The sequence below is a fragment of the Selaginella moellendorffii genome, unplaced genomic scaffold, assembly GCF_000143415.4.
Source record: "Selaginella moellendorffii unplaced genomic scaffold, v1.0 SELMOscaffold_8, whole genome shotgun sequence".
Lineage (NCBI taxonomy): Eukaryota > Viridiplantae > Streptophyta > Lycopodiopsida > Selaginellales > Selaginellaceae > Selaginella > Selaginella moellendorffii.
In genome coordinates, this window is record NW_003314269.1 from 3,077,205 (window position 1) to 3,090,231 (window position 13,027).

The following is a 13,027-nucleotide window of genomic DNA, read 5'->3' on the forward strand; positions in this document are numbered from 1 at the left end:
ACCTGTAGCAAATGTTCGTCCAAAGTCTTCTTGGCTGCTCTGGCGTACAGAGTAACGTTGTCTTCACCCTTGTCCACTAACCAGAACTGTGATCCCTCTTCGTCCCCAAGCATCCAGGCCAGGCACTCCAGGATTTGTGTTTAACCTTGGAAGGTCATGCACAGAGAGCACAAACTTGGGAAGACCAGCAAACGAGGCAATCCACCACACCCAAATGCAGCTGGTATAGGATACTTGTACGATACTAGCGATGCTAATGCTAGATTCTTGACAGCTCGGGATCTTGCAAAGAAACTCACAAGCCAGGAGCGTGGCACTCGGATTTCGGCGTCGAATAACCGATGATCAGCTTACAATTGTCTTTACAATTGTTTAGCCAGCCGTGGTAGATCCGAATATGCGCGTCACGAGCGACGAAAGGAGACCTTGACTGGCGAGAAAGTTTTTTCTTCGGAGGCAAGTCACAAAATGGTATATAATGCCGTTTTCTAGGGCTTTGTTTTCGCCACGGCCGGCCTCTTTCTTCTCCCAGCAACGCATTTTTCTAGCGCCGAAATCAGCGATGATCATCGGTAAGGCGCGAAAGCTTTGCTGCTCTTGGATTTTCTAGGTTTCCTCTGATCAAAATATCGATGTTTCGCTGCAGCGGAGAGCTTTCTCCACCGATTCGACGACGAAATCCGCTTTGGGAGCTGCGTTGGAACGATCGCCATCGCCGCGATCTTCATTCTCTCCTGGCTTGTGAGTTTCTTCTTGTCTACAAAGTCCCGGCCGACTAGCAAGCTCACGACCGCATTCCCGTTCAAGATTTTCTTCTTTTGCTGCTTTTATCTGCTGGTTTTGAGCGCTGCCAGTGCTTGCTTCGCATTTCTTCATCAATCACGGAGCGTGCTGTGTCTTGCGGAGGAATTGGTGCTAGCTGCTGCTTGGCTTGTTGCATCGCTAGCATTGGTAGCATCGCGCAAGAGAGGAGAAGAAAAAATCCCAGCGGCATTGAGGGTGTGGTGGATTGCCTCGTTCTGTGCTGGCCTTCCTGAGTTCGTGCTGTGTGTGGATGATCTTCTTGCGTCCAAGTTTAAGCACAAGTCCTCGAATGCATATTCAAGCTTGGCTTGGATTCCTGCTAGCTTGGTTCTGCTAGTTGCATCGGTGAGGGGAAGAACAGGGATCAAAGTTATGAGCGGCAGTCTCGGTGAGCCTCTTTTAGAAGAAGAGGACACGCAGGTAGCGGACAAGGGCGAAGACAACGTTACTCCATACACCAGAGCTGGGAATCTAAGCCTGCTATTCATATCATGGGTCAACCCTGTACTGGCTCTCGGGGGGAAGAGGACTTTGGAGCCTGAGGATTTGCCGCAGGTAGCACAAGAACACCGAGCATCCACAGCCTATGAGTTTTTCCAGGACAAATGGGAAAGATCAAAGCAGGATTCCGAAAAATCGTCCAGCAGGCCACCATCTGTGACAAGGACTCTAGTGGCATGTTATTGGAAGGAGGCAGTGGCGGTTGGATTCCTGGTGGTAGTGAATTCGCTCGCGTCATACGTGGGACCATACTTGATCGACGACTTCGTGAGCTACTTGAGCGGGGTTTACCGGTTTCCTCACGAAGGCTTGATCCTGGTGACGGTGTTCCTCGTCACTAAGTTTCTGGAGAACTTCTCTCAAAGGCATTGGTTTCTCAAGATCCAGTTCTTGGCGATAAAGGCCCGCGCGACGCTCACAAGTTGCGTCTACAGGAAAGGCTTGCGGCTTTCTAACTTGTCGCGGCAGAAATACACCAGCGGAGAGATTGTCAACCATATGGCAGTGGATATCCAGAGGGTTCTTGACTTCTCGTGGTATCTGCACGATATCTGGATTTTACCGCTTCAGGTGGCGCTGGCACTTCTTATTCTATACCAGAAAGTCGGGGTTGCTGCGATTGCTACCTTGGTTGCGACGCTGGCTTCGGTGGCTGTCAACACTCCGTTTAGCTCATTGCAAGACAAGTACCAGGACAAGATCATGGAGGCCAAGGACGCCCGAATGCGAGCAACGTCGGAGTGCTTAAAGAGCATGAGGATTCTCAAGGCGCAAGCTTGGGAGAAGGCTTACCTGCAGAAACTGGAAGCCTTGAGAGGTGTGGAGTATGGCTGGCTGAAGAAATCGTTCTTGACGCAGGCAGCTATAATTTTCCTCTTCTGGACAAGTCCCATGATCATTGGAGTGGTCACCTTTGGTACTTGTGTGGTGCTGAAGATACCTCTGACCACTGGGAAAGTTCTTTCAACGCTGGCCACCTTTAGAGTTTTACAGGAGGCGCTCATAACTCTACCCGACTGTATTTCAGCTCTGTCTCAAACAAGAGTTTCGCTGGATCGGCTGAGTAAGTTTCTTCACGAGCCAGAGCTTCAGGCGGATGCTGTTTCTCGGACAAATGACCAAGATCCTACAGTAATTCTGGTGGAAGCAGCAGATTTCAGCTGGGATGAATCTCCTGAGAAGCTCTCGTTGTCTAGAGTTAATCTGGAGGTCAAAACAGGGATGACAGTTGCGGTTTGCGGAAAGGTTGGTTCCGGGAAATCGAGCTTGCTCTCGTGCCTTCTGGGAGAAATCCCAAGGCTTTCTGGCAAGGTGCGCATTCTGTCGTTCTCTGGTTCTTGCCTTACATCTGCTTGTACAGGTGCAAGTAACTGGAAGAACATCGTACGTGGGTCAAACTGCCTGGATACAAAGTGGAAAGATCGAGGACAATGTCCTTTTTGGCTCTCTTATGGACAGAAGTAAATACGATCGCGTGTTGGAGATGTGTCAACTCAAAAGAGATCTGGAAGTTCTTCCATTCGGAGATCAGACAGAAATAGGCGAGAGGGGCATCAACTTGAGCGGCGGCCAGAAGCAAAGGATACAACTTGCTCGTGCATTGTATCAGGATGCTGATATCTACCTACTTGACGATCCTTTCAGTGCCGTGGACGTGGAAACTGGTACTCAAATATTCAAGGTAAGCGCATGTCTCTGTTTGGCCCTGTGATCTCACTCATAAATCTTATGCAGGAATGTGTTCTTAACGCACTGGCATCAAAGACTGTCATTCTAGTGACGCATCAAGTGGAGTTCTTACCTGTGGCTGACCTCATTTTGGTAAGAAACTTTTTTCATAAGTTCTAAAGACCACTACGTTGACGAGCTAATTTGATTCAGGTTCTAAACGATGGTCGTATAACGCAGTCAGGAACATACACTCAGCTTTTACAAGCAAAAACTGACTTCAGTGTGCTTGTTGGAGCACACAACAAGGCTATGGAAGTCATGAATCAGGCTGACAAGACCTTAGATAGCGTAGACAATACCGTGGAAGGTATCCTGGATAATGAAGAAAAGAAAGAAGTGCAGAAGTCGGACGAGCATGAAGCGCAGGCAAAGGCCGGAAAGGCAGAACAACTGGTACAGGAAGAAGAACGCGAGAAAGGCAGTGTTGGTTTGCAAGTTTACTGGAACTACTGCACGGCGGTGTACAAGGGCGGCTTGATTCCATGCATATTGGCGACACAGCTGTTATTTCTACTCTTTCAAATCGCGTCAAACTGGTGGATGGCTCGCGAAACTCCAGCGACGGCTGTAGCTCCAGAGTTTGATCCTGCTCGGTTGATCATCGGGTATGGAGGATTTTCGTTTGGAGCATCGCTGTTCGTGCTTCTCAGGGTGCTGCTTCTCAATGTCATCGGCCTCGCGACGGCTCAGAAGTTCTTCTTTGACATGCTACATTGCATTTTTCATTCGCCAATGTCGTTTTTTGATTCTACTCCAACTGGTAGAATTCTCAGCCGGGTACGTATTGTAACTTAAAGTTTGAAGTTTTTCATCCAGCTTATGCTTTTCCTTCTCAGGCCTCTACAGACCAAAGTGCTCTTGACTTAAATGTGCCTTACAGGCTTGGGGGCGTAGCGTTCTCAGGCCTACAGCTCTTAGGCATTGTTGGAGTTATGTCTCAAGCAGTTTCGCAAGTCTTAATTGTTTTTGCTCCTGTGTTTGTTTTCTGTATCTTGCTACAGGTAAATCCCTTTCAATCAATACTTTATGTCCTGATGAGAGTTGAATTTAATTTTGCAGAGATATTACATCTCGTCCGGCAGGGAGCTTTCCAGGCTTCAAGGAATCCAGAAGGCCCCGATCATTCACCACTTTGCGGAATCTATTGCAGGAGCTCCAACAGTAAGAGGCTTTGGCCAGGAAGAGCGTTTCATGCACAGGAATATGTTTCTCATCGACACATCTGCTCGAGCCCATTTCTACTCGGCTGCAACTATGGAGTGGGTCTCTCTGAGGCTAGAACTCCTCACCAACGTTGTCTTTGGATTCTGTTTGCTTCTGCTAGTTTTTCTCCCTCCCGGCACCATTCCCCCAAGTAAGTTTTCTTTTCTTTTCTTTTCTTTATTTTTCCATTGCAACAAGAGCTGACTTTGTTTCTTTTTCGTGTTTTTCTTCCCCTCATCAATAGGTTTGGCTGGTTTAGCTGTGACATATGGATTGAATCTGAACGGGTACCAGTCGCTTTTTGTTTGGAACTTGTGCAACGTGGAGCGGATGATAGTTTCTGTTGAACGTATACAGCAGTACTCTCGCATTCCCAGCGAGGCCCCATGGGAGATTGAAGAGTCTAAGCCTCCGGAAAGCTGGCCTGCTACAGGAAACGTTGAGCTGGTGGACCTCAAGGTAGGAAATTCCTTCTAAAATTATGTTACAACTTAACAAAGACTCTGTGACACAGGTCCGCTATAACTCTAACTCACCGCTGGTGTTGAATGGCATTAGCTGTGTATTTCCGGGAGGCAAGAGGATTGGAGTTGTGGGCCGGACTGGCAGTGGAAAATCCACGCTCATCCAGGCCATATTCCGCCTGGTGGAGCCATCCGGTGGAAAGATTGTGATCGACAGCGTGGACATCACGAAGATCGGGTTGCATGACCTCCGATCCAAGCTCAGCATCATTCCACAGGATCCAACGCTGTTCGAAGGCACCATCCGCTATAATCTCGACCCCCTGGGACAGTTTTCGGATCCAGAAATCTGGGAGGTAAGTTTCCTAAAACTAGTTATTCTTGTATGTATTAAGAGCAGCGCTTCCACAGGCCTTGGATAAATGCCAACTCGGAGACTTCGTGCGCTGCAAGGAAGAAAAGCTGGACTCACTGGGTAAGCAATGAATGTGAAGAAGTTTTCTTCCCTTTCTTATCACGTTGTGTGTGTGTAGTGTCTGAGAATGGTGAGAACTGGAGCGTGGGACAGAGGCAGTTGTTTTGTCTTGGACGGGTGATGCTAAAACAAGCCCGTGTTTTGGTACTCGACGAGGCCACCGCATCCGTGGACAGTGCTACTGATGGAGTGATCCAATCCACCATTGCCACGAAGTTCCAGGGATGCACTGTTATCACCATTGCCCACAGGCTGCCTACTGTGGTGGGCAGCGACTACGTTCTAGTCCTAAAGGATGGTATTGATATTTCTCTCCTTTCTTTTTGTTTCTCTCTGGCACATTAATACCAATCTTTCTTGGCAGGACGCATAGCTGAATACGACGAGCCGGGTAAGCTTTTGGAGAGCAGCTCGCATTTCTTCAAGCTTGTGGCCGAGTATTCCAAGAGATCTTTCGGATCGTCAGCTTAAACCTACGTTCGAGCTAGCAAGCTCGCAGCTAGAATAGAACAAATGGCTCTAAAGATCACAGACGAAGAACAAGTCTCAGTTGAGTGGCAAGCCAGGGTTGTGAACAATCAATCAGTGCTCGGACTGATGATCAAAACATCTGAGCTTGGGGCAACATTTATATATGCTTATTTAGTATTATTTATTAATCTAATTAGCTGGTAAAATAATAGAATATAAATACTTTAGATAAAATAATAGAATATACTATAAAGTGTTTATAGGAAAGTTTATAAATTATAAATATGCTTATAAATTATAAATACAAAATTAATCTAAATGAGTTAGATAGTAGAACATTTAAATATAGTCCCTACCACCCTAAGAAACCCATAAATGTTTATAGGTGATATATGGAATATTTCTAGATATTTTGACGTACTATACCATCTAACAATGTAAGTGTATGGAATAATAAATTGTGTATATTAGTCTAAAAACCTGAACTTATATATAAGAGTGAGTGGTCTGAATTAAACCAATTTAATAACTACTAAAATCCCACTATGCTAATAATAATAATATAGAGCATTATAACTGTACACCTAAACTCTCTTTTTAGAAGGATGGAAAACAATTAAAATTCTTTGGTTGGTGGCCAACATTTAGACAGAGGCATTGGTGGATCTGTAGGAAGTGCCATTTAGTTTTGACTCTTTTGTACAAAGTTATAATTTTTAGAGGATCAACTTAATGAATATTATATCGAACTTCATAAACTTGCAATCTAACTTACTGTAATACTTAATATAGTCCTTTCTATTGAGGAAAGATTAAATAAACCATATACTATAAAATTATAGAAACAAACTAACATCATATCATCCACTTTATACTCTATAGATGGATGATGATGTAGTGTTATTATTTTCCCACTTGTACACTACCTTAATGTTCAATAAACTCCACTCGAACCAATGGAAGTATATTTGTCAAATATTAATCCTAGGATGTAGCATCAGTAATTTGTAACAATTATGAAGGTAAATTTAATTTTGTTGGTAATATCAAATCATGACTATATAAAGTTTTATATAGTGAAGCAATAACAAAACTCTATACCCTTATAACATATGCTATGAAATAACCATTTTAATTTGAATGCTAAAAGTTCATATACTTTGCAATTATCCTTTTAAAGGTTCAAACAAGATATTCCACCAAAATATCCATATGTGAATGATAAAAATTTGTCAAAATGTGGTGTATCCCCAATTGAGACATCAAAACATGAAATGCCTTAACCAAATATAAAATCATTATTCAAAAGAATCCACTTAAGACAAGAATGTTGAAACATCACTCAATTGAGAAAGAAATATCCAACAACAGTTGCAAATGTACTAGTAAGAGCATTGATTTTTACCTAATAAATTAAGTAGTTAGAGGTAATAATAACATATTTATTGCTAGCAATTGACCGTGGAAAAGGCCCAATTAAATCAAATGTAATCAATTAATTTCAACCATCCTTCTATAGCATGAGGGGGAGTATTATGAACTTGCCACTAAACATAGTTGTGCATATGCCAAATAACATCACATCACATTTCCACTTAATAGAAAGACTTATGCAACTTTTTAGTCATACAATAATGTCCTAGGTACCCACATAAAATAGAAGAGTCATGGTAAACATAAAGAAAATATGAAATAAAAAATGAAGACACCATCAACCCTCATCCTCACAAAGTATAAAATGTCATCTTCAATATGATATTGAGAATGTAAATATCAAAATCGCAATTCATCAGTAAGTGATATAAGATTCTTAAACCCATCATAAAGGCTTCGGATTTACAACTCAACTTTTTGAGTTATATGAACACTGTTAAGAGAATCTCCAAACCTTATAGATATTGAATATCAAGTACAATAACCACTGATAACATGGAATCCTCATCTAAAAAATTCATTAATACTAAAATAATAGGTTTATCAAGAATACAAGAAAAGATCAAAAGGAGAGAGAAGCTAAGAAAAAGATGTTAACATCAAGCATAAAACTTTTTGAGTAATGCACAATCTCAAAATTATATATTTGAAACTTTAGAGTCTATCAAACAATATGACCAAGTAAGTTTCTCACTTCAATAATGAAATAACCGCAATATGATTAATTTTTAGTAATGTTTGAAAACTATTCACATGAAACTTGTCAAAACCCTAAACTATTACTAGACACTCCTTTATCATGGAGTAATTCACTTCTACTAGGTGCAATATACATATGATGTATGTAATAGGATAATGCTAATTAGGCACACTCATGTTTTCTTGCATCATATCTCTAAAATTAATACCAAAAGCATTCATGCACAAAATAAAAGGTTAGATGTAGTTAGGATACGGCAAAATTGGAAAAATTGTTAACAACTCATTAAAATCTAGAAATGCTTGAACACAATTCTTAAATTAGATGAAAGATGATGTTGACGACTTTAATAACACTTGCAATAATGCAATATGATTAAAAAGATGATCAACAAAACAATCAAGATATTTTACTTTGCCAAAGAAGCATTATATATTGTTCACATATTTTAGAGTAGGAAACTTCAAAACAACCATAAGTTTGTTAAAATCACTTGTAGATATCATGAACATGCTCCTCTTATGTACTTTCTAAGTGGATTAAGATATTATTAATGAAGTCATTAGTCACTCCAGGCATATCACAAAAAATGTTGTCCATCAAAGCAATTTTGGGGAATATCCTCCTTAGTCATCAACACTAGCCTATACCCAAATGTAATGTTTAATTTGGTGAATTTACAATTGCCACCCAAAAATCAACAATATAAGGAAGTAGGTACACATCTAGGATTGTCACATTATTTAACAAATGCTAGTTGATTTATAATCAAATACTTCTATCATACTTCATCACAAAATTAACTTCATATGCCTAAGGATTTTGAGACTTTTTAATAATAACTTTTTTTAACATTTCCTTGATATTTATATAAAATTTTAATCTCCTTTGATGGCCAAATGCCAAATAAGAATCTTTGATTGGACAAACACAACAGTTAAAATAAAATGACGAGTTGCAATCTTGGCCCCAAATGATAGGTCAATTTTTAAGATATTAGCATATTCCTTCTTGAGCTGATCAACTACTAAAGCCTATCTAGGGGATCTAGAGAAAGAATAGAAAAATAAGAAGGAAACACAATAAAAAGTAATGAGGAGACAAAAGTGATAAAAGTAAAGGTACAAAAAAAGAGATAAAGTGAAACAAAAGTAAGAGGAATAAAAGAACGATAAGGATGTCTGAAAGAAGGGGGAGAAACTTTAAAGTTATATTTGGCATGATTGTGATACAACTAATTTATACTAAGGATAAAGTCAAAAGATTGACTCAACATCACCCACAATTATTGAAACTCAAATTTAAGACCATAGATATACATAACTAAGTTTGCCTTATCCCATATATATAGTCTCTCTAGATAAACTAGAAGTTTGTTAGTGTGAAGAAAAGGGTTAACATCTGGGATAACCACTTTTGCTATAGAAAATGAAGACTACTTTATAAGTGACTAAATTTTTCCATTCTACTTTAGTCACTTAACCGCACCTCCGACCATTTGGAAGAGTCTCATTCACAACCTCCATAAATCCCCCTCAGGACTTGGGGCTTGCTAGCCCCGAGAATAGCATCCATGCCACTTAACCATTGCACTTGGTCCAAGTGCTCCACGTGTCCGGTCCCATGACTGACACCCCAAGGTACAACCGACATATCAACCCATTACACTAAGGCCATGCCCATTCACCTTGGTCACATCGGTGGTTTGATACCACCTACATCATAGTCCCATCTCTCAAAGATTGGGCCATCCATCTATGAGTAATCATCCTAGATCCACTCCTTAGCATCCTTAGGATGCCCATGGACATGGGGAATAACTTTCCCCAATATCCCCTTTCCGGTCCCCACCAAGTCCCTTTTTGCCCATGGCCGTGTTTGCCAACACTGCCACTAGATTGAGGCCCACAGGCCCAACCACTAAGTCCCACGGTCCTTTGGGACTTCCTCCTCACATGACCGTATCCTTGGTCTCTACATTATAGGACGGCTCCTCTTCCTTTTCACAGTCTGGGACTTTGGGGCAACATTTCGGAACACCGTGGCCTTACGCGAGCCTCTTGGGTACTCTCCCCGCCTTCTGCCTTTGGGAGCTCTAGCCATGGGCTTAGAGCGAGGTTCCGTTGAGCCACACCTGGTATCCAAGTAGGTAGTGCCACCCACACTTGGACTGAGAGCATCGGCCAGTCGATCTCCCGGGGGAACTAGAGCCGGCTCTTGAACACTTCACCAAGCTATCCTGCTTGTCGGTCTATGTTCACTCTAGTCTTGGACTTGCCAGTGGGCAGCTCATCACCCAACACTGGGCACAACCTTCCTAGGCCAAACTGGCTCCACTGCAATCCTCCCCCCACTATACTTTTGGAGCTCATCAAACCCCCCAGGGTCTGGGAGACAAACGCTTTGGGCTTTCACCCTCTCAGACTCGAACTCGGACTCAAACTCGGACTCGGACTCAAACTCGGACTCAGACTCGAACTCGGACTTGGACTCAAGCTCGGGCTCGGTCTCGAGCTCAGTCTCAGTCTCGGTCCCGGTCCCGGTTCTCGGTCCCGGTCCCGGTCTCAATCCCGGTCCCGGTCTCGGTCCCGGTCTCAATCCCGGTCCCGGTCTCGGTCCCGGTCCCGGTCCCGGTCTCGGTCCCAGTCCCGGTCTCAGTCCCGGTCTCGGTCTCGACCTTGGACTCCATCTCGGGTCCTTCTCGGACTCCATCTCGGATTCCATCTCGGACTCCATCTCGGACTCCATCTCGGGTCCATCTCGGACTCCATCTCGGATTCCATCTCAGGTCCATCTCGGACTCCACCTCGGACTCCATCTCGGGTCGATCTCGGACTCCATCTCGGACTCCATCTCGAACTCCATCTTGGACTCCATCTCGGGTCCATCTCGGACTCTATCTCGGACTCCATCTCGGGTCCTTCTTGGACTCCATCTCGGATTCCATCTCAGACTCCATCTCGGACTCCATCTCGGGTCCATCTCGGACTCCATCTCGGATTCCATCTCAGGTCCATCTCGGACTTCACCTCGGACTCCATCTCGGGTCGATCTCGGACTCCATCTCGGACTCCATCTCGAACTCCATCTTGGACTCCATCTCGGGTCCATCTCGGACTCCATCTCGGGTCCATCTCGGACTCCATCTCGGACTCCATCTTGGGTCCATCTCGGACTCCATCTCGAATTCCATCTCAGGTCCATCTCGAACTCCACCTCGGACTCCATCTCAAGTCCATCTTGGACTCCATCTCGGACTCCATCTTGGACTCTATCTCAGACTCCATCTCGGGTCTATCTCGGGTCCATCTCGGACTCCATCTCAGACTCCATCTCGGACTCCATCTCGGATCCATCTCGGACACTTCCACGTGTCATGTGTTGGTCCTTTTGGGTCCCTTTTTGGAGCCTCGCTTATTGCTCGCTTCATGCTTGTTCTTTGAGCACTTTGTTGGGAGTTCCACTCCCGCTCTCGACCTTTCAAGTTGAAGCTTTTAATCCAAACGTGTTACGCTCGTTTGGTTTTCGCTTCTACCATTACCACATGGCACCCTTCCGGCTCCACTTTGGGGCCTAGGGATTTTGTGTCTCACAACTCCACCACCCAAAGACGAAGTTCAATGTCTTTATCGAACGATGAACCATTTTATAAAGTAATACCACATGTATTACCCTTCCCATCTTTGGCACCTAGCCAATATTTGTCTATGGTTTGACACCAAAGGCTCACCATGCCTTATCTATCTTCTAAAGGGCATAGCCTCTCCAACTTAGAGGCTCATTCGACCACTTGTGGTGGTTCTCTCCTTTTATTGGTTTAGTTCTCATTAAACCTGTTAGAGACACCTTCTTTAACTCAACCCACTACTCATTCTCGAGTGGTTTCACTTTCCATCGATATAACCCTTGCCCTTTGGAACTTTTAATTCTGACTTCTCAAAGTCAATTTCCTGGGTGTCTCCAACACCTTGCATTGCACACATTGTGCAACTCCACTTCCCCATCCTAGGAAGTTCTCTACTTGAGGGCAATATCATCCTGTTTTCGATTTCGTGCTACCTTTGGCACTAAGTTTCAGTTATCATAATTTGTGTTAAAGCTGTCCACAGCCTTATCATTTGGCTACCTTACCGCTCCCACCCTTGGAGCTTCTACTTTCGCCACATTGGAGCAATTGGGAATCCATCCTTGGGAACACATTGCCTTTCCCACAATCCGTTAGCACCCAACACTTTAGTGTTCTTGGCTTAACTTTGTCATTTGGATTCTTTCCCATGATTCCCATGGCTCTTTACTTAGCCATTAGTCTTTTGCTCCTATCCTTGATTGTTGCACCCAGCAACATAGGATCGCTACCTCCATTTTCAAGGTATTCTTTCGGTTTCATAGCAAAGACTTTCGTTTGCCAAGTCTGGAGGGTGTTCACCCCTAGTACATCTCTTTAGCATCTTCTACTGTGGGCTCTATCCACGGCCCAATTTTGACCCTCCCATGGGTCTTTTATAGAGATTACTTTCCTTGGACTCACTATACCATCGTATTGACATATCTCATTTCCCTTAGGTGTCCTTCTCACTTGGTCACCTTGACCAAGCCACACCATCATCAATAGTTCCAATCAACACTTTGAACTTGGAACTTTATCCCTTAACCTCACAAGGATGTTGTCCTTGTTTTGGCTATAAGATCACCTAGTGATCTAACCTTGGCACCTTAACAGGTTTGCCAATAGATACTAGGTCTTCTAGACCTTTAAGTTGTTGACCATGACCCTAGGGGCATCCCCCACACTTGGCGGTGCACCCAAGCCAGCCCTTCGAGCTAAGGGTCCATAGCAACTGAGACTGGGTGTCCCCATCTCATTCACCACGTCCTTGGTGCCACTTGCACCAAAGTGTTCAAATTAGATATGCCAAGCCACACTAAGCAATCTAACCGTGCATCACGACTCCGAGGCATCCCTCGCTTGGCGGTGTGCCCAAACCAACCTCTTCACTAAGAGTCCATAACCACCGAAAAATGAGTGTCCTCATATTCCAAACCATCACCACGCCCTAGTGATTTGGGATTCGAACCCAAGCACTAGAGGGTCGGGACTTGAACCCAACCTCCGTATATGCATCTACGGATGGCATCACTCAGGATGCCTGGCGTGACTCCCCACGCCGGTGCACCAACATGTACTTAGAGTGCGCTATAGATCACAGCTTAGGAACTTAGTTCCTCCGAACTGCCAAGTCCTTT

The 13,027-nt window shown here is 43.8% G+C and overlaps 1 protein-coding gene across 1 annotated transcript; it reads left to right on the plus strand.

Annotated features, from left to right (window-relative positions):
* The first annotated feature begins 494 nt into the window (after positions 1-494).
* LOC9632361 (putative ABC transporter C family member 15) lies at positions 495-5,856 on the plus strand. The gene is made up of 12 exons (XM_002967081.2): positions 495-572; positions 647-2,616; positions 2,666-2,986; positions 3,040-3,126; positions 3,187-3,813; positions 3,873-4,037; positions 4,096-4,390; positions 4,484-4,698; positions 4,754-5,059; positions 5,115-5,178; positions 5,237-5,476; positions 5,543-5,856. The coding sequence occupies exons 1-12, from the start codon at positions 563-565 to the stop codon at positions 5,647-5,649; spliced, it is 4,407 nt and encodes a 1,468-aa protein (XP_002967127.2). The 5' UTR covers positions 495-562; the 3' UTR covers positions 5,650-5,856.
* Positions 5,857-13,027: the final 7,171 nt, after the last annotated feature.

Bases quoted from the DNA above. Each gene is read 5' to 3' on its own strand.
- LOC9632361 (XM_002967081.2), top strand. The intron at 2,617-2,665 runs GTGCGCATTCTG...CTGCTTGTACAG, and splicing joins TCCCAAGGCTTTCTGGCAAG to GTGCAAGTAACTGGAAGAAC. The intron at 3,814-3,872 runs GTACGTATTGTA...TTTCCTTCTCAG, and splicing joins CTGGTAGAATTCTCAGCCGG to GCCTCTACAGACCAAAGTGC.